Below are 25,137 nucleotides of genomic sequence, written 5' to 3' on the forward strand. Positions count from 1 at the left end.
TCTCGTCTCGCGTCCTATTTCTACGCCGCCTTATCTGAGATAGCCTTCGGGACGGAGGAGGGAGGCTTGAAAAATTTGCAGCTGCTGGAGGGAGGGTTGAAAAAAAGGAGAGAAGTTTTTAAAATGATACATTTTACAGAACAATGCTTATACTCTTTCACGGTGAACAAAACTATTCACATTACATAGCACATGTGATTTCAGTACAAGGTCGCATTTTCCATCTTAATATTGAGTGCCTGTGGCTTTGGTGTTAGAGATCACAGACGCAGGTCCGGGCAACAGAATTCAACTTGCATGCAGCCATTGTAAGCCACTGTCTTTCGGCTTCTGCGCCCTCCTTTCCCACATACCAAGCAAAGCCCGTTGACTGCTGCGGTTTTCCTGTTAACCTTCAGCAGCAGAAAACAAACTAACCCCCCCCATCCAATTCTCTGGGATGATCGCTTTATCCCTCCCCCACCGCGTGGCAGGTATCAGGGAAGATCCCTGCAGAAACCAAACTAACCCGCCCGCCCCCCCCTCCCGCCATGAATTATCTGGGATGATCGCTGTACCCCTCCCCCCACTGCGTGGCTGGTAACAGGGAAGATCCCTGCTAGCCAAACGCGAAAAGCTCTGGGCCAATTCCCCCCACCCTGCGCTTGGCTAACTGCGGGGAAGGATTTCTTTTCAGCCACAGGCAAACAGCCCAGTAGGAACGGCCACCTCTGTCCCCTTAATTAAATTCCCGTATTTCAACCAGGTTACCATGAGCGATATCACTCTCCTGAGGATTACACAGCGAGATAAAGAACGGATGTTGCTTGAATGCCAGCAAACACCGGGACCATACGCTGCCAGGCTTTGTCAGGCAATGATACCAGATTACTTGCTGCAAGCATGGCGTGGTCAAGTGTCCTACCATGGAGGACGGAATAAGGCTGCACTGCCCAGAAACCTTGTGGCAAGGCTTTTGGAGTACCTCCAGGAGAGCTTCATGGAGATGTCCCTGGAGGATTTCTGCTCCATCCCCAGACACGTTAACAGACTTTTCCAGTAGCTGTACTGGCCGCGAATGCATCCGAAGTCCTCAGGGCAAAGTAATCATTAAAAAACGCTTGCTTTTAAAACAAGTTTTATAGTTTAAAAGGTAAACTCACCTGAGGTCCCTTCCATGGGGTCATGGTCTTGGATTCTGGCTTGGGAGGGTTGGGAGGGTACTTCAGTCAGGCTGAGAAAAAGATCCTGGCTGTTGGGGAGAACGGAGTGCTGGGTGCTCTCCGCAAGCTCGTCCTCCTCCTCCTCCTCCTCTTCCCCATCCGCAGAATCCTCAGGTGTAGCTGATGAGATTATCCCCGCCTGGGAATCCATGGTCAGAGGTGGGGTAGTGGTGGCGGCCCCCCCTAGAACTGCATGCAGCTTGGCGTAGAAGCGGCATGTCCGCGGCTCTGACCAGGAGCGACCGTTTGCCTCCTTTGTTTTTTGATAGGCTTGTCTGAGCTCCTTGACTTTCACGCGGCACTGATCTGAGTCCCTATTGTGGCCTCTCTCCATCATGCCCTTGGAGATTTTTTCAAAAGTTTTGGCATTTCGTCTTTTCGAACGAAGTTCTGCTAGCACTGAATCCTCTCCCCATATAGCGATCAGATCCAGTACCTCCCGTACGGTCCATGCTGGTGCTCTTTTTCGATTATCGGCCTGCATGGTTACCTGTGCTGATGAGCTGAGCTATCTGTGGTCACCTGTGCTCTCCACGCTGGGCAAACAGGAAATGAAATTCAAATGTTCGTGGGGCTTTTCCTGTCTACCTGGCCAGTGCATCCGAGTTCAGCTTGCTGTCCAGAGCGGTCACAATGGTGCACTCTGGGACAGCTCCCGGAGGCCAATACCATCGAATTGCGGCCACACTAACCCTAATTCGAAATGACAATATCGATTTTGGCGCTACTCCGCTCGTCGGGGAGGAGTACAGAAATCGATTTTAAGAGCCCTTTATTTCGAAATAAATGGCTTCGTTGTGTGGACGGGTGCAGGGTTAATTCGATTTAACGCTGCTAAATCCGAATTAAAGTCATAGTGTAGACCAGGCCTAAGAACATGAAAGTCACAGCTCAGGTTTTAGCCTGTTAAGATATCCTTTTCCCACACATTCTCCAGTGTGTCCTCAGCAAAAACTGAAAAGTCAAACCGTAATGTAACATCAAACAAATAAAAAAACCCCAAGAGACACTCCCCAAACTTTGGACACCCCTTTTCATGTTTTCATTATGCATCAAGCAATAAAGGGTGAGCACAAATGCTGACTTTTTGCAGATCACCTTTTCTATGGAGTAATTCTTATGTGAGGATTGGTGACCCAACTTCTGATTGGATGATTAGATTTATTCCCAGAATAAATACTGTATTTCCTGTACTCTTTAATTTGCCATATCTATTTGTCTATCTTACCTTCAACCACAAGGTCTTGTTTATGCTCAAGCTTGTAGAGCTGAAACTGTTTTCAAACACGTCTACAGCCAGGTTTCAACAAGTTATCATCCATGCCTGATATGGGTACCAATTCAGCAAAGAATTTAAGCACACACATAACTTTATGTACAGTTTTAAATCCCACTGACTTAATTTCTGCTGGGTTGCTGTTTGCAGGGGTTCTCACACACCGAGTCCTTCCTTCAGCTGGGTGGGGGCTGAGTTGTACCTCCTGCAGAATAAGCCCCAGCCCCCCTAAAGAATTCATAGATTTTAAGGTCAGAAGGGACCAATTAGGCTCATCTTACCTTGACCCCTTCACAATACAGGCCAGAGAATTTTACCCAGTAATTTCTCCATCAAGTAGGGTGACCAGACAGCAAATGTGAAAAATCGGGAGGGGGGGGCAATAGGAGCCTATATAAGAAAAAGACCCCAAAATCGGGATTGTCCCGATTGGTCACCCTACCATCAAGCCCACATAGGAGCCGGCTGTGGAGTCACACAGGGGCCGGCCATGAGGGGCCGCAGACAGGAACACACCAGAGGCGCAGGCACCGCCCTCTCCAGGGCTCTTCTCGGCTCTTCTTCATCGAACCCACCCCCCGGCACTGGCTAGAGCCCATCCCCAGACCAGCTCTTCTATCCTGTCATTGGCCAGCGCCTACCTTTTGATCCCGCCCACCCCCGATTCTCTGTCCTGCGATTGGGTAGCTCATGCTCTTCCCTTCGGCCTCTGTGGATCTATGCCGGGAAATTGGTCAGCTCGTCCCCTGCGCCGCGCCGCGCCTCTCCTCGCCTGGATTTTTTTTGCCCTGTGATAGGGTATGGCCTCTCGGTGGACCCGCCCCTCTTCCCTGATTCCCCCCGTTGGTACGCGGACCTGTCGTTGGGTCGTGTTCCCTTTGGCCACGCCCCCTCTCCCTTGGCCCTCGCTCCCCGTCTCACGGAATCGCAGATGTATTTGAGCGCGGGCCCCGCCCCTGTGTGACGCGAACACGTGTGATTGGCAGTCGGGTGGGGCTGGGTTTCCGCTGCCGGGCGGGGGTGGTGGCGGACCCCAAGCGGCCGGAGGGAGCCGGCAGGATGGAGCGGCCGGAGCAGGGCCTCGGGGAACCGGACTCCCACCCCCGCACCAACGGCTGCAGCCTGACGGGATACGGGGCGCTACGGAACGGATATGTGCGGGGCCTGCCCGAGACCGAGACCGAGGTGTGGGGCCGGGAAAGCCGGGCGCGGAGCGGAGGGGCCGCCGGCCCGGGGCTCCACACCGGGAGGCGGGCGCGGGGCTCCGAGCTCGGCTGTCCGAGGGGAGGCGTGGAGCTGGGACCGGTCCCTGCATGGGGTGGCCAGGGGCTAGCGTGGCGGCGCGGAGCCTGGCCCGGCTTGGGGCTCCCTGCGCCGTAATCGGGCTTCGCAGCGAGCGGTGCCGCCTCGGACCCGCCTGGCATAGTGGGGACCCCGCGGGGCAGCAGGCAGCCCTGCTCCTTGGCCTGAGCGAGACTCGGCCTTGCGGAGATGCCGGGGCCAGGTGTGGAGGCGCAGATGGGAGCTGGCCTGAGGCGCTGGGTGTCCCCCCGGGCCCTGGCACGAGCGGAGGGGCTGCTAGGCAGGGCGGGGGGGCCGGCGCACGGGTCCTCACTGCGGCTCTGGGGAGCCACTTAGTTCTCCTGTCGCGTTCCTGTTGGCCATGTGCGTGATGTTGCCCAGCCCTGACAGCAGGAGGGGGCTGTGCTGCGCTGCAGAGTGTCTGCTTTCCTAGGGCTGGCTGGGGAGGCGAGAGTTGGCAGAGCGTCAGAAAGGCCCACCGGGTCAGACCAATGGTCCATCTAGCCCGGTGTCCTGACTTACCAGTGGCAGGTCCTTCAAAGGGAATGAACACAACAGGGCAATTATCAGGTGATCCATCCCCTGCCCTTCAGTCCCAGCTTCAGGCAGTAAGAGGTTTAAGGACAGCCAGAGCCCTTCATGGGGTTGTGTCCTTGACCATCTTGGCTAAAACCCATTGAGGGACCTATTTTCCAGGAATTTACCTATTTCTTTTTTTGAACCCAGTTGTACTTTTGGCCTTCACGCCATCCCCTGGCAATGAGTTCCAGAAGTTGACTGTGCTTTGTGTGAAGAAGTACTTCCTTTTCTTTATTTTAAAACTGCTGCTTATTTATTTAATTGGGTGATCCCTGGCTTATGTGTTACACTTCCTTACTCACTTTCTCCACACCATTCTTGATTTTATAGATCTGTCATATCCTTCCTTAGTTGTCTTTTCTAAGCTGAACAGTCCCTAATCACTTTTGTATCCCTTCTCTGTAATTTTTCCAATTCAAATATCTCTCTTTTCAGATGGTGGGAGTAGAGTTGCACTCAATATTCAAGGTGTGGATGTACTATGGATTTATATAGTGGCGTTATATTTTGTCTTAGTATCTATCCCTTTCCTAATGATTCCTAACACAGTTAGCTTTTTTTGACCGCTGCTGCACATTGAGCAGATCTTTTCACAGAACTATCTATGATGATTCCAAGATCTTTCTTGAGTGGTAACAACTAATTTATACCACATAATTTTGTATGTATAGTTGGGATTATGCTTTCCAATGGACATTACTTTGCATTTATCAACATTGAATTTCATCTGCCATTTTCTTGCCCGGTCACCCAGTTGTGAGATCCCTTTGTAACTCTTCAGTCTGCTTTGGAGTAATTTTGTATCATCTGCAGACTTTGCCATCTCACTTTTTACTCCTATTTCTAGCTCATTTATGTATCTGTTGAACGTCTCTAGTCCCAGTGCAAATCCTTGAGGGACCTTGCTATCTACCTCCCTCCGTTGTGAAAACTGACTGTTTATTTCTGTCCTGTGTTTTCTATCTTTTAATTAGTTCCCAATCCATAAGAGGGAAGGTCCTCTCATCCCATGACTGCCTGTTTTGCTTAGGAGCCTTTGGTGGGGGATCTTGTTAAAGGCTTTCTGAAAATCCAGGTACACTGTATCCACTGGATCGCCCTTGTCCATGTTTGTTGGACCCCTTCAAAGAATTCTAAAAGATTGGTGTGGTGTGATTTCTCTTTTTTTAAAAGCCCTGTTGACTCTTTCCCCAACATATCATGATCATCTATGTGTCTATAATTTTGTGCTTTACTATAGTTTCAACCAACTTGCCTGGGAATGCAGTTAGGCTTACTGGCCTGTAATTGCGAGGATTGCCTCTGGAGCCTTTTTAAAAATCAGCATTACATTATCTACCCTCCAGTCATCTGGTACAGAGGCTGATTTAGGCGATAGGTTACATATCACAGTTAGTTGTTCTGTTTCATATTTGAGTTCCTTCAGGGCTCTTGGGTGAATACCATCTGGTCCTGGTGACTTATTAATGTTAATTTATCAATCTTCCCCCAAACCTCCTCTATTTAGATCTCAGTGTGGGACAGTTCCTCAGATATGATATATCTAAAAATTAAGGCTCACAAGTGGGAATCTTCCTCTGCAGTGAAGACCGATGCAAAGAATTCATTTAGCTTCTCCCCAATGGCCTTGTCTTCCTTGAGTGTGCCTTTAGCACTTTGATTGTCCAGTGACCCCCACTGATTGTTTGGCAGGCTTCCTGCTTTGGTGTACTTAAAAAATTGTCTTTTGCTAGTTGATCTTCAATTATTTTTTGGCCTGCCTAATTATACTTATACACTTGACTTGTCACAATTTATGTTCCTTTCCAGTTTTTAAAAGATGTTTTTTGTCTCTAACTGCCTCTTCTGCTCTGCTTAGCCATGGTGGCTTTATTTTGGTGGCCCTGCTGGTTTTTTTTATATTTTATTTTAAGTGTATCTATAGTTTGAGCCTCTATGATGGTGTTTTTTAAAAGTTTCCATTCAACTTGCAAGCATTTCACTCTTGTGACTGTTCCTTTTAATGTTTTTTGTGTAGTTCCCCTTTTTGAAGTTAAATGCTAGAGTGGTGGGTTTCTTTGGTATTTTTTCCCGACAAGGATGTTAAATTTAATTAAAAGAAGCTTAACTGGATGTGTCTAAGGTAGTGGTGTTGGAGTGTGGTAAGATTTTTGGGGTGCACTGAGGATGGTTTCTGTCCTAGAGGTTTCTGTTGTGGGACAATAGGTGTTTTTTTTTTTTTTTTTTTAAATCCCCATCTACTTCTGGCATCTTTGGTGGCATTAGCATTTAAAAGTGCATCTTTCCATTTGTCTCTGGCTAGATGTTTGTGGCTCTTTCTCTCAGGTCTTCTAGACCTTACTACTCTGCTTTTGTGACCTCCAGACTGGGTTACTGCAGTACACTTTGCAAGGGGTTACAGTTGAAAATCACTCCAAATTTTCCAATGGTGCAGCATGCAGGCAGGTTGGCAAGCTGACAACATTAGCTGAAAGGAACATATACCATTTTTTTGGTCATCTGTACTTGCTTCAGGGGGCTATTCAAGGCACTGACTTTGATCCCTAAGGTCTGATGACTTGAGTCCTGGCTATTAGTATGATGCTTCTATTGCTGTATGCTGCGGTGACAGTTGAGCTCTGGAGCTAAGTCTGCAGATGAATATATTGGGTTTGGATAGATATTCTCAGTGAAGGGCCCTAGATTCTGGAATGTACTTCTGCATTGATCTGTCAGAGCTGGAATTTGTTGATCTTTCAGGTGTACAGTAAAACCCATCTGTTCTTCCTGTGTTTAGGTGGATGGATGTGGAATTGGATGTATCTTATAAATTAAAACAGAAAAATCAGAATTAGTAAATATTACATGTAACTATTCAGCTGTTGGACCAACTCCTGCTCATTATTTACCTAGTCTGGCTTTAGACCAGTGAGATGGAAAGGAAAAGCTCTGTATCCCTTAATATATTCCCTGTGCTGTCTGTTTACTTAATTACATGGACCTAAGATGGGACCTAAAAGTTCTACATAGCCAGTACCACCCACTTAGCCTGGGTTATTCAGTAAAATCAGTGGTTCTCTATGCAGGGCCTTGTGGCAGTCTTAAAACAAACTACATACTCAGTATTTGGCTGGAATGAGCTTTTCAATTTTTGGGAACTTTTAACTTTAGTGAAAACTTCAAGCTAGTATATAACTGTGCTTGGAGTTTTGATGCTTAATGTGACAGGATGAGTAGACAGAGAATTGGACTAATATATGATGAGAATAAAAGGAGAGCTGTTTTTTTCAGCCAGTTTGAGGTTGCTGTTGTCTACACGGAAGAAATGAGAGGATAGAGCAGGGTGCTTTGTGTGACAGACCTGATGCTTTTTGCCATCTGGTAATAGGGTTACCAACTTTATCCTCACACAAAACGGAACACCTTTGCCCCGCCTCTGCTCACTCACTCATTTTCACCAGGCTGGCTCAGGGGGTTGGGGTGTAGGAGGGGTGTGGGCTCTGGGGTGGGGCTGGGGATGAGGGGTTTGGGGTGCAGAAGGGGGCTCCAGGCTACAGCAGGGGGTTGATGTGGGGAGGGGTGAGGGCTCAGGCTGGGGGTGTAGGTTCTGGGGTGGGACTAGGGGTTTGGGGTGTAGGAGGGTGCTCCAGGCTGGCACCGAGGGGTTGGGAAGGCGGGAGGGGGATCAGGGTTGGGGCAATGGTTGGGGCATGGGGGTGTGTGGGCTCTGGGGTAGGGCCGGGGATGAGGGGTTTGGAGTGTAGGAGAGGGCTTTGGGCTGGGGTAGGGGTTGGGGTGCGGGGGGAGGTGAGTGCTCCAGCTGGGCTTGCGGGCTCTGGGGTGGGGCTGGGGATGAGGGGTTTGGGATGCAGGAACGTGCTTTGGGCTGGGATCGAGGAGTTTGGTGGGCAGGAGGGGGATCAGGACTGGGGCATGGGAGGGGGCCAGGGGTGCAGGCTCCGGGTGGCACTTACCTCAAGCAGCTCCTGGAAGCAGCGGCATGTCCCCCTTCCGGTTCCTACGCGGAGGCACAGCCAGGCGGCTTGGCATGCTGCCCCGTCTGCAGGCGCCAACCCTGCAGCTTCCATTGGCCATGGTTCCCGGCCAATGGGAGCTGGCGCTTGAGGCGGGGAGAGTGCACAGAGCCCCCTGGCTGCCCCTATGTCTAGGAGCCAGAGGGGGGACATGCTGCTGCTTCTGGGAGCCGTGCAGAGCCAAGGCCAGCACAGAGCCTGCTTTAGTCCTGCTGCGCTGCCATTTTTTACTGGATTTTTAACGGCCCGAGCTGCCAGGGTCCCTTTTCTTCTGGGCATTCCTGTCAAAAATCGGACACCTGGCAACCCTATCTGTTAAGGAAGGAAGGTAATGTACTTCACAGTAATGTATTTAGCAAAGGAAATTGGTGGATGTTACATTGACAGATAGCAACCAGGATGAGAACTATGAATACTTTCGTATCCTGAAGTAATCAGCATCTTTTATCCTAACACTCTTGTTCAGCTATACACACAGCAACTACTTCATTGCCAAAAATACAGCCATGTCTGAGGCGGTAGGGGGATTGGGGAGGACGACACAGTAGTTGTTTAACAATGAACAATATGCAGCAATTTAAAGCAGAAAATAAGGAGTACCTTAGCTACTGAAGTTGCTGATTTAAAGTGTATTATTGGTGGAGTAGGCTTGTGGTAATAAAAAGTAGATGACAGGACAAACTAGATAAAATGGCTAAAAATAGTTCAGTTTCTCTTTGTGGTGTGCCAGCTGTAGAAACTGAAGTACGGTTTGTGTATAGAGGCTTGCTTGGGGATAAAGTGTAACCAAAATTTTTAGTACTGTCTACGAATGTGTATGCTTGGGTGAATAACTACATTTTCCTTTTAAATGTGTGTGAGGGGAGGGAGGGAATGTGGAGCTAACATGACAATTCATCATGGTGATGGCAGGCATTTTGCCTAAATGTTGTAGCTTTCTTGTCCCATACATCCCCTATCTGTTGTTTTTGTCCTTTAGATTATAAATTGTTTTATAAATACAGCACCTAGTACAGTAGTGCCCCCATCTTTGATGTCTTGTGGCCTGTAGATGGTACCTCAGTACAAATAGTAGATATTATGTGAAGTTAAAATGACTGACTACTAACGTTTATGATGCTTATTAATCCCATTCAGTCACTTCACTTTTTTTGCTGTTTTTTTCAAAGGATTTTTAGTGATGGGACAGGTTTTATTTTTGGTTAGTGCATTTGGAAGGGAATTCATGGCCTGAAGTTAGTGTGATGGGGCAGGGAGAGACATTTCACTTTTAGTTCAGTTAAATAGATTATAGCAGAAGCTGCTGCCCAAGGCATACCCAGTAATTAACTGTGCTGGAGGAAGTAAAACATTTCAGATTTTCATTTCCAAAATGTTTTAATCCGTAAAGAATCTTAATGCAATATCAGAATTGCATAGGTTTCATTGTGTAAGGGTGACTCTAGACATCTGTTAATAGCAAGACACAAAGAAGCACAGCAGCTGAACAATAAGGCCCTGTGATTCCTTCTGGTGTTTGCCAAAGGCATGCAGCCCTGTTGACTTAACATGCCATCACTGGATATTATGCTGAAACAGGAAAAATGTTAAGTTACTAGGTATAATCAGTTTATTTATTATGACCACTGAAATTATTACAGGTTGGAATGAAATAATTAGGAGGCTGGGTAATTATAGTTGGAATACTTGAGTTATTCAGTGGTGGTCTGTTTTTTGTTAAATCAGTTTAGTATTTCCTTGCAAAATTTGCCAACCTAAGCACAAAATCTGCTTCCTTGCTGTTTACCATGACTGGAAAAAGCCCCACAGATCTTACTCACCTTTTCGCCCCCCCCCCCCAAAAAAAAACCCCCAAAAAAGGCAAAAGCAAAACTCTCCTGCCCTATGTGGGTGGCTGGGCTTAGTAGTATTTTGCAAGGCTGTGAAATTTCTGAAACCACTGGGCTTTAGCTGAATCTCAAACCATTACTTTTTTCCTAGGCTTTTAATTGAGTTGGTGATGACGCTTGAAATTTAAACCTCATACTATGTTGTGCTTTTGCTACTAAAATTTTTTTTAAAAAGAGAAGTGAAGCAGCAGTGAATTTTATTTTTATTTTCAAGAAAAAGCTTTCGTTTTGTGGTCAGGAAATTGTAGCGTTTTGTACGATTCATCCCCTTCTGGTTATCCTGTTGTAATTTGCTATGGCTGGAGTTGTACACAACTCCTACTAAAAGGACTTTGAGGCTGATACAGCATTTGGCATCTTGCTTCATTAACAATTCACAGTGCAAGTGTGTTATAGCTGTTCTTTGAAAAGTCCATTTGCATTAAAACAGAATTCAAAATCTTTGTCCTAAAATACAAGGCACTTAATGGACTGGGAACTAGCTAGGTCAGAGACCTCTTTACCTTCAATCCTTCAAGATGGCTATACTCCATAGGAATGATGCAACTTGATAGGCCCAGGTTATGTCTATCAGAAACTAAAAATGGCATTCTAGGCAGTAGAACCCTGACAGTAAAACTCCTTTCCATGAAGGTCAGACTGAGACCAAGCATGATGGTGTGCTGCTCTCCACAACTCCCTATTCAATAAAGCTTCCCTCAGTGAGCGCATCATTGCTGTTAAGGAAAGGAAAGGTCCTACGCAATCACACTTTCTGTTCTTTCAAGGCAAAGAGGGAAGAAGCTTTTTGCTCTGGGATTTTATGCTGTGTAACTCTGTGCAGTGTGCATAGCATAATGATAGGTGCAGCATGAAATCTAAGATAAATACTGCCCTTACATTGACCTTATTTAATAACTTATTGAATTCTCAAGACATTATCTTCCTGCAATCAAATTGTGTGTTGTAAATCCTGGACTTGTTTTGTGAGTCCCCAGGGTGTTTGGCTGTGTTGGGCATGGCTACTTGTAGAAGGGAAAGGAGACTGATGTTGCAGGGCTTCTCTTAGCATATGCACAACATGCCTCAGGTGGCAGTGACCAGGATTCATCAGAGAATTTGGTCCTCTGGTTTGGATCATTAGCGTCACTGGTGGATACTGACCGGGAGTGCAGTGTGACAGGAATCAAAAGCCAAACCTAGTATTGGCAGAGAATGTTAAGGGGACAAGGCAAAGTTTCTAGACAGCTGTCTTAATACAGTGAGCCACACAGGCTTTGGAATTGGGAAACTTGCCTTCTGTTCCCATCTTCTCTCCTGATTTTGGGCAAGTAACTAACTTAAAACTTGAATGCTTGAAACAGAACATCCTCATTTAGGCACCTCAATAAAGGGGCTGATTTTCTGAGGTGCTGAGAACCTACAGCTTGCATTGACTTCAGTTGCAGCTGTGGGTGCTTAGTAGCTCTGGAAATCAAGTAACTTTAAAGTGTCTGAATATGGATTAAGGTGTTTAGGTTTGGGTACTCATATTTGCAAGTGTTGGCCTTCACCTCTCTGAGCTTTGGATTCACTGTCTTTAAAGTGGGAGTGGTAATGCTTACTCATCCACGAATAGCACTTTGAAATCTACGGATGAAAAGCCCCTTGGGAGTTCTAAGCACAGTGGAACCCCGTTTATCTGATCTGATTAGGATTGGGGGATAATAAAAAAATTTGGTTAGTCAGGAGAATGGGCGGGGCTCAGGCTGTCAGCCCCCAGGGGCGGCACTTGGTTCAGTTAAGATGGATAATGGAGACTCAGATAAATGGGGTTCTACTGTACCGATGATGCACTTCATTACACTTTTAATTCACTTCCTTCTGGGCTACTTAACATGGAAAGAGCAAAGAGCAGATGAAGGTTGAAAAATGTAAACTTACCCTGCTTCCCTTTTGCAAGAGAGTAATCAATAGCAGCATGTCTAGAGAAATCAAGGAGTGCAGGAGCGGGACCTAGCTAACCTCAGCGTATTCACACTGGCAAAGCCCAGAGAAACCCACAGAGTGCTGAAGGACTGGCAGAAGTTTTGCAATCACTGAAAACTTGACGAACGCTTGAAAAGCAAGCATGGTTCCTGTAGAATCTTGTGAAAGGGCTTGTCTCAAGCCTGTATGCGGTTGTAGACAGGGACTCCCTTCAGCACTCTTTATGGCATCATTGAATAAAGATGCAGGTCCCTACTTGCAGGAGGGGTGGAGCCCAGGGAATTATATCTATACGTGCGATTGGTTAATTGTTAGGGTGAAGGTTTTCCTTAGAGTATAGTGAAGGGGTGACCCTTGAGGCCAAACAGATGAGCTCAAATTATTCTCCCAATTTCCTGCCAAGTGGGAGGGACAGACAGTTTAAAGAAATGCCACACAGACTCTTTTTGGTGTTACTCCAGGGTGAGTTAAAGGTGGGAGGTGGAAGTGTTCATCTTAGAACAAACTACTTAAAAATCACTTCCTCCCCTCAAGGACTGAACTCCCCATTTTGTATCCCCTCGCAACAATGGATGCCATCACTGCTCACAATGGCTGGGCAGGGAGCCGACCTCATACCACCTTGAGGATTAATGAGGGCATAAGGAGTTGCTAGAGAAGTAACAATCTTTTTAAATAGGGTCTTGGAAGGTAGAAAAGCCTTTTTATTCACATCTAACACTATCTGAATAACAGTTCCTCTCATCCTTTGCATCTCTGCCAAGTTCTGTGTTCAGGTTTGTGTGGCCCTGGTAACAGTTAAATCTCCTCATAGATCCTTAGTTGTGTCTGTGTGTGTGTAGATCTCAGGAGAGGCATGTTTCTGAAAATGAGTTGAAGGACCGTATTGCAGTTAAGGAATTCTGATGGGTGGAAGAAAAATGAATGAATTAAAAAATTGAATATTTCTGATTTGTAATAGAGCTAAGGGAGTGTGTATGGAGGATCTGATCTCATTCATGCTTATTGCAGATTACTCTATTTAGTACCTGAGTATAGCATCATAGTATTAGAGAAAATAAAGGCCTGTATTTTTCAGAACTAAAGGAGTTTGTTCTGAAGTATGCATATGGCACAACAGGTGGGCAGATGATCACCACCAAGGGAAAATGGAGGAATCTCTGTGAAATGTTCATCACACTGCTACTCTTTTTTTCTGATATCTGGTGTGAGCATGGGTTGCTGTTGGAGGGATTGTTAAAAGTGGGTTTTGGAGGAAGTGTTAGGCGAGAGGGAGGGTGGTTGTACGACATAGGGGATCAAGGGGGATGTTCCCAGGTCTAGAGTCAGCATGGGAAATTGCCTTTCCAATGGCAAAATGGCCTAAACTGGAGCATATTTTGCCTTTGCAACTTGTTCATTGTCACTCTGCTTTTCTCTAAATGGTAAAGAAAGAGGCTAGTGCTGCTCTGGGAACCTATTCAAACAGTCAGCCTACTGTTGTTTAAAATATGAGAAAAATGGGGTGGCAATGACAGTACATCTTAATAGGCCAAGGTGCCTTTATTCAACCTTTCATGGTAATTTGTTGGAATCTGATAGTTTCTTCACTGAAGTGAGATTATTCTTATGAACAAATATTTTCAGTAATGCTGCAGCTCAGTGCGTGCGTACAGCCTTTCACTTTAGACCTGCCCCTGTTGCCATGTTTTTGATAATCTATTAAGGAGTGATTTTATAAGCTAAGCAAAGCTGGGCCTGGTCAGAATATGGATTTGGGGCCTCCAAGGAACGTGCAAGATTCTGCAAGAAGCGGTGTTACTAATTCTTAGGGCATGCTCTTCCCTTTGAATAGTACTAAGCAGTGGTTATAGGAAAGAGTACGATATAAAAAAGGTTCAGATAACTTCAGGTAATTAAAGATAGCATTTCTGGCAAGAGAGGGGGTAGCACCCCCTTCTTTGCAGTCAGCAGTGACTCTCAGCCAACCTTATAAAGCAGAAGGATTTATTAGTTGTCTGGAACATAGCATAGAACAGTTCTTATTAGCACAGGAAGTAGGAACATTCAGCAAAGTCCATCTTGGGGAGAATCCAGAGCCCTAGGCTCTCCCCCTCCCAAGTCCCAAACCAAGAGACTGACTAGCTTCCAGTGGCCCACCCTTCGTCACGTCCAGTTTCCCTCCCCTGTCGTTGGTCTCTTTCCTGGGCAAAAAGGACACCTGGCCTATGCCTCCCTCTTTTTCTTCAACTCAGTTGCAGCCTGCTGGCTCTTGTAAAGGGCCCCAGCCATCAGTTGCCATGATACAGAGTGTCTGGCCGCAGGCAGCTAGAGGCACTCACACCTGCCCACTAGGGGTCTCAGCAATGATCACATACCCATGTTCCACCACCTAGATACTTTTGCAATACTGGGGAAACTGAGGCACGCATAGTATTCATGCAAAACATTAAGAAAATTCCCACTTTGTTACAGCCTGTTCCACCACTAAGCATGTTTGACACTGTTGTTGTATTCTCTTGTTTTCACTAAAACAATGCTAATACTGCCAATATAACAATGCCAATACTAATGCTAAAAACAGTTGAATCAAGTGTTGCCAAAAGTTTTTTTTAGCTTTAAAGAGTAATTATATTTTAATAGTACACACGGACCAAGATTTTCAGAGATGACTAATGATTTAGGTAACCAACCTGAGCTGCCTGACTTTTCAGAAGTGTCCCAAGTCGGACACCTAAGATCTTTAGTCACTTCTCAAATGTTAAGGAGTACTTGTGGCACCTTAGAGACTAACAAATTTATTAGAGCATAAGCTTTCGTGGGCTACAGCCCACTTCTTCGGATGCATCCGAAGAAGTGGGCTGTAGCCCACGAAAGCTTATGCTCTAATAAATTTGTTAGTCTCTAAGGTGCCACAAGTACTCCTGTTCTTTTTGCGAACAGGTGGGAGTTGTCTTACCAAGTCTGAGAGGCCAATTAAGTAAGAGAGGGGAAAAAAAAACTTTTGAAGTGATAATCAAGATAGCTCAGTACAGACAGTTCATAAGAAGTGTGAGAATATACTCCAACTAGAGACTGCTGAGCTGGAATTGATATGCAAACTAGATACAATCAACTCAGGATTGAATAAGGACTGGGAATGGTTGCGCCATTACAAACATTGAATCTATCTCCCCTTGTAAGTATTCTCACACTTCTTATCAAACTGTCTGTACTGAGCTATCTTGATTATCACTTCAAAAGTTTTTTTCTCTTACTTAATTGGCCTCTCAGAGTTGGTAAGACAACTCCCACCTGTTCATGCTCTCTGTATGTGTGTATATATATCTCCTCAATATATGTTTCACTCTATATGCATCCGAAGAAGTGGGCTGTAGCCCACAAAAGCTTATGCTCTAATAAATTTGTTAGTCTCTAAGGTGCCACAAGTACTCCTGTTCTTTTTGTGGATACAGACAAACACGGCTGCTACTCTGAAACTTTTCAAATGTTGGCGATCTGTCTATAGCGTCCTGCTGAGGGTTGACAGGAGGGACTTCAGAGATTCCACGGCAGCAATCTCCAGACAGTTTTTATTACATATATCCCTAGCAAAGCAGAACTCAGCATTTATTCCCTTAGCAAGAGAGTACATAGTTGTGGGGAAAGCTGTACATGAACCATGGAGCTTGCTTTTGTCTCCAAGGAGTTTGACCTGTTAGATCTTTTTTTTTATATATATCTATAGATATGGGCTGTCGATTAATCGCAGTTAACTCATGCGATTAACTCAAAAAAAATTAATTGCAATTAATCACAGTTTTAATCACACTGTTAAACAATAGACTACTAATTGAAATGTGTTAAATATTTTGGACGGTTTTTCTACATTTTCATATATGTTGTAATTGAAATCAGTCTATATTGTTTTTGATTACTAATATATGCACTGTAAAATGATAAACAAAAGAAATAGTATTTTTCAATTCACCTCATACAAGTACTGTAGTGCAATCTGTTGTGAAAGTGCAATTTACAAATGTAGATTTTGTTGTTGTTGCATAACTGCACTCTCAAACAAAACAATGTAAAACTTCAGAGCCTAGAAGTCCACTCAGTCCTACTTCTTGTTCAGCCAGTCGCTAACACAGACAAGTTTGTTTACATTTATGGGAGATAATATTGCTCTCTTATTTACAATGTCACCAGAAAGTGAGAACAGGCATTGGCATGGCACTTTTGTAGCCGGTATTGCAAGGTATTTACATGCCAGATACGCTAAACATTCATATTCTCCTTCATACTTCGACCACCATTCCAGAGGACATGTTTCCATGCTGATGACGCTCGTTTAAAAAAAAAAGTGTTAATTAAATTTGACTGAACTCCTTGGGGGAGAATTGTATGTCTCCAGCTCTGTTTTACTTGCATTCTGCCATATATTTCATGTTATAGCAGTCTCGAATGATGACCCAACACATGTTCTTCATTTTAAGAACACTTTCACTGCAGATTTGACAAAACACAAAGAAGGTACGAATGTGAGATTTCTAAAGATAGCTGTAGTACTCGACCCAAGCTTTAAGAATCTGAAGTGCCTTCCAAAATCTGAGAGGGACAAGGTGTGGGGCATACTTTCAGAAGTCTTTAAAAAAAAAAAAAACTTGATATCCGATATTGGATGCGGAAACTACTGAACCCGAACCACCAAAAGAGAAAATCAACCCTCTGCTGGTGGCATCGGACTCAGATAATGAAAATGAGCATGCGTCAGTCTGCACTGCTTTGGATTGTTATAGAGCAGAACCTGTCATCAGCATGGACACGTGTGCCCTGGAAGGGTGGTTGAAGCATGAAGGGACATACGAATCTTTAGCACATCTGGCGCGTAAATATCTTTCAATGCTAGCTACAACTGTGCCATGAGAATGCCTGTTCTCATTTTCAGGTGACATTGTAAACAAGAAGCAGGCAGCATTATCTTCTGCAAATGTAAATAAACTTGTTTGTCTGAGTGATTGGCTGAACAAGAAGTAGGACTGAGTGGGCTTGCGGCCCCTAAAATTTTATGTTGTTTAATTTTTGAGTGCAGTTATTTAATACATAATTCTACATTTGTAAGTTCAACTTTCATGATAGAGATTGCACTACAGTACTTGTATTAGATGAATTGAAAAATACTACACCTCTACCTCGATATAACGCTGTGCTCGGGAGCCAAAAAATCTTACCGCATTATAGGTGAAACCGCATTATATTGAACTTGCTTTGATCCACCGGAGTGTGCAGCCTTGCTCCTCCCCCCCACCCCCTCCGGAGCGCTGCTTTACCGCGTTGTATCCGAATTCGTGTTATATCGGGTCGCGTTATATCGAGGTAGCGGTGTATTTGGTTTTTTACAGTGCAAATATTTGTAATCAAATATAAAATGAGCACTGTACACTTTGTATTCTGTGTTGTAATTGAAATCAATATATTTGAAAATGTAGAAAACATCCAAAAATATTTAAATAAATGGTATTTTATTATTAACAGTGCGATTAATCGTGATTAATTTTTGTAATTGCTCAATTAATCACATTTAATTTTTTGAATTGCTTGACAGCCCTAATATATATAGCTGTTGAAATGGGGCAGGGCAGTATTTCTGAATGTCAGGGTGTCAGCATTTTAAAAAATTGCCTGCAGGTCTTGTTGCTATGTGGTGTGTTCTGTGGGGCGGGTGTTTGTTTTTTCAGGAAAGCTTTCACTTAATTGCTGTTTCAGACAGCAATGAATATGCTGATTTTGTTTCTGCAGAGACATCTCCTAAAAGGAGACATCTCCTAAAAGTCTCTAAGGTGCCACAAGTACTCCTGTTCTTCCTCCTAAAAGGAGTTTGCTGAGAAATGCTTCTTTGGGAGCAACATCTTCATGAAAATTTAACAGTAAAGCTGGCAGTGGAAATCTTTTTTAGGGTACCAAGTTAACCACAGCAGCTGTGTAAAGCAGACTTAGGTTTTTATCCCAAATAAGTCTAAGACGTAGCAATTAAGAACAAATCGATTTTAAAAACAGCCTTTTCACAGCCCATTGGTCTATAAAGAAGGCTTTGAAGACACAATCACAGGTTTTTTTTTCCAAATTTGTATAGAGGTACAAAATGCAAATACAGCTGGAAATTTAAAAAAAAAAAAAAAAAAAAACCTCATTGCATAAAGAGGGCGTTGGGATTAGCTCATTCCTTACATAGCTAGAAATCCCATTGACTTCAATGGACTTTTGCCCAGATAAGGACTTCAGGGTCTGGCCCTTTCAGAGTATCTTTGTCAGGGTGTCTGAAGTTTGTAGCACGTGCATTATAGTCTGATGTGTACATGGCACATGGATTATTAGAACAATTCCTTTATAGCTCTTGTCAGATTGTGACATCTTGATACTGAAGCAAAAAACATACTCAAACTAAGACAAGTCAGAGAAGGTTGGTTTGACATATTGTAGGCTACACTGTCCTTTGAACATACTATTTTAATTGATAAGCTATCTTTCAAGAGGTCTCATTGAGATGATTATTGCTTAGTGTGTGTCTTCCTTGCAAAAAAGACCAGCTCTCTTTGAGGGGGGAATTGCTTATTTGAAGACAAGTGTCTTGGCAAAGTTTTGTGGCAATTTAATTAATGTTTTTTGTTGTTGTTGTTGTTTGTTGTTTTTTAAAAAGGCATACTTAAATTGGCAAGCCTAGAGTACAGTTTTATTGTGGGGGAGGGATAGCTCAGTGGTTTGAGCATATACCTGCTAAACCCAGGGTTGTGAGTTCAATCCTTGAAGAGGCCACTTAGGAATCTGGGGCAAAAATCTTTCTGGGGATTGGTCCTCCTTTGAGCAGATGACCTCCAGTCCCTTCCAACCTTGATATTCTATGATTGTTGAAAAAGTGTTTAGTCTGCACATTAAAGTTTACAGAAACCAGCTAAGACTACATGCTAGATTTAAACAGATGTGTGTCCACAAAGTGGTACAGATATAACTGAATTGGTATAAAAATAACACCTTCAGTTATATCAGTACAACTCTGTGTAGGCAGGCCTGGACATGGTTCAGTTCGGGTTTGTGCAAATGAGGAGAAAACATTTTGGTGGCAAACGTATTGGGGTTTTTTGCATTAAATGCTTTCGTATTTGAAGTCTCGCTGAATAGATAGGTGCAGGAGCTAGGGATGGAGTTGACTGATGAAGTAAACACAAAATACTGCAGGAGGTATTGGCTTTGGGGTGCTGTTCAGTGATTGCCATTTAATATTGCAATTCCTCTTGGGACTGGCTCACTTGGCTGGCTTTTTAGCAAGTGATTGTCTTGTTGACCTGGAGTGCCCCCTCCCCAATGCACTCCTCTGAGTTCTGCATGCCAGGAACTCTTCTGTCCATAAAAATATTTTGAATGCAGAAAACCCTTCATATAATGCAGCCATTAAAAAGAAAATTGCCAGGCTCTTAGCGAGATCTTTGCAGTATGTGTGGTAGTGAGAAGCTAATACATTTTAATAAGAATCAAGGAAAGAGACTGTTTCAGCAGAAATGATCCTGTGGGTGGGGGCATTTAAATAGAATCTGCCATTTTCAGCCTATTCCTATTCCTGCCAGCAGAAAGGGTGAAACCATCTCTTTAATGCAAAAAGTGATTGCGTGGTGTGTCTTGGGCAGCAGTAGTTAGTATAACTGCGGCCCTTTATTGTGCATTGCTTTGAGGGCAGCGGAGGGGAAAGCCCAGCCCTGCTACAAGATTAGGTTCAATGCTGAATTGTTCTACATCTTTTGTGTCCTCAAAAACCTTTATTTAAATCTCCTGATACACTCCTCTTTCAACACCTTTGTGTGACATCTTGGCTCCAAATACTCCTGGCTACTGACCTCCATTGTCCCCTCTTGTCATTTGGCCTCTTCCCCTCCAAATACAAGCATGCAGTAGTTTTCCGCACACCATTTAAACCTTTCCAAAAACTTGCTTGTTTTGTCACCAGCCACCGTCTGTTCCCCTCTTCTTCCACACCTCTTGCTCAAAGAGCTTAAAACTAGTGGTTCGGGTGATTCTCCTCAATTCCATCCTGGATCCAATCCAGTCTGGCTTCTAGGTTCTCTAGTCTACTGAATCTGCTGTTGCTAAGGTCCTGAAAGTCATCCTGGCCCGGTCTGTATTCTACTCTCATGATCTACAGTCTCTCTGCTTCTGATTCTGTGGATCACTCCCTCCTCAACATCCTGTCCAACCTCCTTGCATTTAGTGGCGTTGTCACCTTCTTCAAACTGCTCCTTCAGCACCTCTCGCTTTCTTTGGTGGTCCCACATGATTCAGTTCTTGGTTCCTTCCTCATCTCCTTCTATACTTCATCCTTGGCAGGGCTTATCCTCGTACAAATCCAACAGTCACTTCTCTGCTGACACCTCTCAAATGTTCTTCTCTATTTCTGTCCTGTTCCCTTTGGTCCAGTTTCCGCCTGTTTCTGATGCTTCCTCCTGTATGTCTCACTGACACCTCAAGTTTTACATGGTTCAATCACAGCTTGTTGCCTCCTAAACTAAAGCCTCTTCTCTTCACTTCTCCATAGCTGTTGACACCACTGACATCCCAGTCAGTCTGGGATTGTTTGACTTCTCCCTGCCCTTCCTTTGCATGTTGGCTGTACCCAAATCCTACCATTTCTTTCTCAGATTAAACTCCTGCCCATCTTCCATGCTGTCAAGTGCAAGGAAAGACCTTCCTATCCAAGCTGAGTATTAGCACCTTATTCAAATCCTTATATATCCTATTTCTTTCACAATGCCCTCAAGAAGTGATGTTATAATTAAGAAAACCAGCTAAGTCAGTGGTTCTCAAACTTTTGTACTGGTGACCCCTTTCACATAGCAAGCCTCTGAGTGCGACCCCCCCCCCCTTATAAATTAAAACCAATTTTTAATATATTTAACACTATTATAAATGCTGGAGGCAAAGTGGGGTTTGGGGTGGAGGCTGACAGCTCGCGTCCCCTTGTGGGGTCCCAGCCCCCAGTTTCAGAACCCCTATTCTAAGAACTTGGCTACACTTGTGAGTTATAGCGCAATAAAGGAGCTCCGGGCACACTAGCTCACTACCCATTCACACTGGCAAGGCATGTAGAGCGCTCTGACTCCGTGGCTACAGCGCTGCTGGTACTCCACCTCGGCGAGAGCAATAACGTCTACTGCGCCTTGGCTACAACGCCTGGGCGTCAGTGTGAACGACGTGTTGCGTTACTGCGCTCTGATCGGCCTCCAGAAACGTCCCATAATCCCCTTAAGTAAGTGGCCACTCTTGTCATTGTTTTGAACTCCTGTAGGAATGCGGAGATGCCCTTTTAAAGCTCTGTTTCTGACAGCCGGCATGCAAGCCGTTACTGTGGAATGCTGAGAGTGAGAGTGAGAGAGAGGGGAGGGGGGGGAGGTCTGCTGCTGTCTGAACTTGCAAGACAGCATGCTGACATGTTCTCAGCCCCCCAAAAACTCACTCTCTCTCCCCCCACATACACACAACACATTCCCTGTCACACTCTACCCCACCCCTCACTTGCATGCTGGGATAGCTGCCCATAATGCATCACTCCCAATGCCGCTGCAAATGTGGCCACACCAGTGTGCTTGAAGCTGTCAGTGTGGACAGATTGCAGCGTTTTCCCTACTGCGCTCTATGAAGGCTGGTTTAACTCAAAGCGCTCTACATCAGCAAGTATAGCCATGCCCTAAGTTATCCCAACTTCTAGATTTCCCTGTGCAGCCCCTCTTCTGTCTCTCTTCTAGGCTGAAAGCTCTTCAGGGCAAGACAGCATTTGTTTGTTACTGTACAGCATTGAGCACATTGTCACTAAACAAATGTGTCTGGAAAAATTTGTTCATTTTAACTACATGTGGTAACTTAGTGCCAAAATGTGGTCCTGTAAAGACAGTTGACCCTTCCCAGAGACTGAGTACAAACTCAGAGGGAGGAAAGTGGGGAGGAATGTAACCAACAGTAAAGTTATTGTTAATGTTGGTTTCGTGGATTGCATTTTTGTTAACTTAATGAACACTGCAGTGAAGGGGAGTTTTCCATGAAGCCACTAAATACCAAGAATTGCAAGGAGCTGCATTGAAGCCCAGGAGATTAGCTGGAGGCTGCTAAGGGGCCTGTTAGGTTGGTGTCTTGAATGAATGGTGGCTGGAGTGGGGATGTTGATAAGAGCAGAGACCATTTCTTTTTAGATAAGAATCTCTCATACAAACCATACAAGATCCCTACAGTCTTATGGAGTAACTGAAAATAATTGCAGATGGGGCAGGGTCTGGGGTATAATTGAGGGCAGGAAGGATTTGAGCATCTCAAGTTAGGAGGAATTAACTTTCTGCCTATGTAGATCTCTGAAGTCTTAGTCCTGCTAACAGCTGACTGATTTTTTTTTTTTTTAAGCATTATAAATTCACAAGTAAAACCTGACATTATTTGAAAGAGAAACTGTTCTTTAAAACACTAAGATTGTGTTCAGCAATATTGTGAGAACTTCAGGCTACATGTAGGTTGGGTCTTGCATACATTACAAATGCAACCACGTCAGGGAGTCTGGTGAGTTTGTGGTATGGACTAGGGCTTTAACCATGTTTTGTAAAGGTCCAGACTGCTCCCAACTGTCCTACAAACTGGAGTTGTGTTTGGAACCAGGTTAGGGAACAACAAAGTTGTAATTAGGCTCCCTGTATTTGTGGTGTAAGCAGGAACTAACTTCCAGTTGTTTGTAACTAGCTAGTGAAAGTATTGGCTCTAAATGTGGCTTGTCTGTACACCATGAGGTTATTATCATAGTTGCTAATGTTCCACACTTGATCACAGTGTAGGCCAGCATGTAGTTGCCTTCTTGTAGCAGCACTCTCTGAAAACAGATTCCCCCCCCCCCCATTCTAGTAACTTCTAATTCCAGTTTTAACCTTCTATTCTAGATTCATCACATTGCCCACAATGGAGGATTATATAAAAGACCCTTTAATGAAGCTTTTGAGGAAACACCAATGCTGGTTGCTGTGCTGACGTACGTGGGTTACGGTGTCCTCACCCTTTTTGGGTATCTGCGAGACTTTCTGCGACAGTGGAAGATCGAGAAGTGTAACCATGCATCAGAGAGAGAGGAACAGAAGGTAGTTGCTGGACAGGCGGGTGGGATTGAGCTGGTGCGCAGTGGCATGTCAAGACAGCAGTACCAATTTAAAATGTTTCTATTTCTAGTCCAAATGGGTGCAAAAAGAACCTGCCAAATATGAGCCTTTGCACAGCTGGTTGGAGTAATCTGCAGACAGTTTGAAACAATAGCACCGAGGTGCTAATTAATTACCTCATAATCTCAATGAAGTGTTAACTCTGAGGCTCACTGATGACCATTTTAATGTCCACACTGGTAATTGTTTCATTGTCAACCATGTTAACAGGAATATCCAGTTCCTCTGAGATTGAAGATAGAGCTTGAATAGCCTCACTTTCCTTTTATTTCCACATTTCAGAGGTCATGTTTTGGGACAGAAATGTTGGGATCATTGAACACTTTTTTGCTGCCCAAATAAGACTATAAGATATACCCTCAGCTAGTGTAAACTGGCATAGCTTCATTGACTTCAGTGAAGCTGCACTGATTTATGCCACTGAGGATCTGGCCCTGTATTTGTGTCTGTAGTAAACAAAAAGCAATACAGGGAGAAAGCATAGGAATAACGGTCAAATTGCTGAGGAAATAATTTTTTTCCAAGAAAAGGCTCTAGAATTAGGGGGTCAAATATTGCTTTTGAGTTAGTGTTCAGTGTGATTTATTTTCTTCAAGTGAGGATTAGAGTAGGATAGCTAAAGTGCATGGGCAAATGTGGCCCATAGCTGCTCTAACCTTCAGTATAGATTTATTGGTCATGAATCACACTCTGTATTCTTCACTGGATGTTCTCATCAATGTGCTTCATTGCATGCTGGGTTCTGTAGTCTCCCTGTGTCTCATCTCTGTTAAAATGGGGGCTGCTACAAGCTCCTTTGTTTTGTGCAACAGTGGAGTTTAAGATGCTTTTCTGGGGAGTAACATTACATAAACTCAGTATGCTTCCTGCCAGGAAGGATGAATAAAACGCCTGTCTCCTCTTCTCTCTCTTTTCATCTCTCTTTCCCCCCCCCCCCCCCCCCGTTTAAATGTACTTTATTAAGTTACTATCCCCAACCACAAAAGTGTGTGCACCTGACAGTGCACATGAAATATGGTTGCTGTCCTGCAGAATGTGGAATGCAGTGTCATGCATGACTAAATAAAGGGGATACCCAGTCTGTAGGTAGGAGCTGAGGTGGGAAGGATTGGGGTTACAGCATTGAGGTTGGTTACTCAGTGAATGCTAGTGCACAATACAGGGGGATTATCCTGAATATCTATTAGCTAAAGAGATACTGAATTAGGATTCCCTTACTTCAGACGTAATGTATATTTAGAATTTCTGTCCTGAGTAGTCCTTCAGCCTAAATTCTTAATGTTTCCCTAAAATGCATTTGTTTTGGGAGATAACTGGTGACTTGAAACCCTTTGGGAGCATGTATGTGGAGGATGGCCTTGGGAGCCATTCCTCAACATGGTGGATATGGATCTTGTGTTGGGTCATGAGTTGCAGATAGGGCTTTTTTTTTTTTTTTTTTTTTAATTTAAAAGAGGAATCAATTTGTGGTTGGTTCTGAGGGGAGGATCAGGAGATGTGGTGCAATACACTAAAAACAGGAAACTCCCTTTAAAAAAATGTTAGCAATGATGATGAAATGCCGACCTGGTGCACTTCCTCACATTCATGCCTAGATTGGAGTAGCTGCTCCTACTATAAGGTGAATTTAGTCGAGTGCATGTGACTTCTGGAACAAGTTGTGAGCTGCAAGTACTAGACTGTGCATCAGGCTCCCTCAATCTGCCTAGAAGTTTGGGAGAGCAAGCTGTAATGAACCTG

The 25,137-nt window shown here is 44.4% G+C and overlaps 1 protein-coding gene across 1 annotated transcript in view; it reads left to right on the forward strand.

The window, feature by feature from the left end:
• Positions 1-3,522: 3,522 nt before the first annotated feature.
• The window catches only part of SPTLC2 (serine palmitoyltransferase long chain base subunit 2), a 112,000-nt gene continuing 90,385 nt past the window's right edge, over positions 3,523-25,137 (forward strand). Inside the window, exons 1-2 of the mRNA XM_065403816.1 lie at positions 3,523-3,663; positions 23,125-23,319. Coding sequence (XP_065259888.1) covers positions 3,538-3,663; positions 23,125-23,319 — 321 coding nt within the window. The 5' untranslated portion in view covers positions 3,523-3,537. The remainder of the gene's footprint in view (positions 3,664-23,124; positions 23,320-25,137) is intronic.

Source organism: Emys orbicularis, chromosome 4 (genome assembly GCF_028017835.1).
Source record: "Emys orbicularis isolate rEmyOrb1 chromosome 4, rEmyOrb1.hap1, whole genome shotgun sequence".
NCBI classification, from domain to species: Eukaryota; Metazoa; Chordata; order Testudines; family Emydidae; genus Emys; species Emys orbicularis.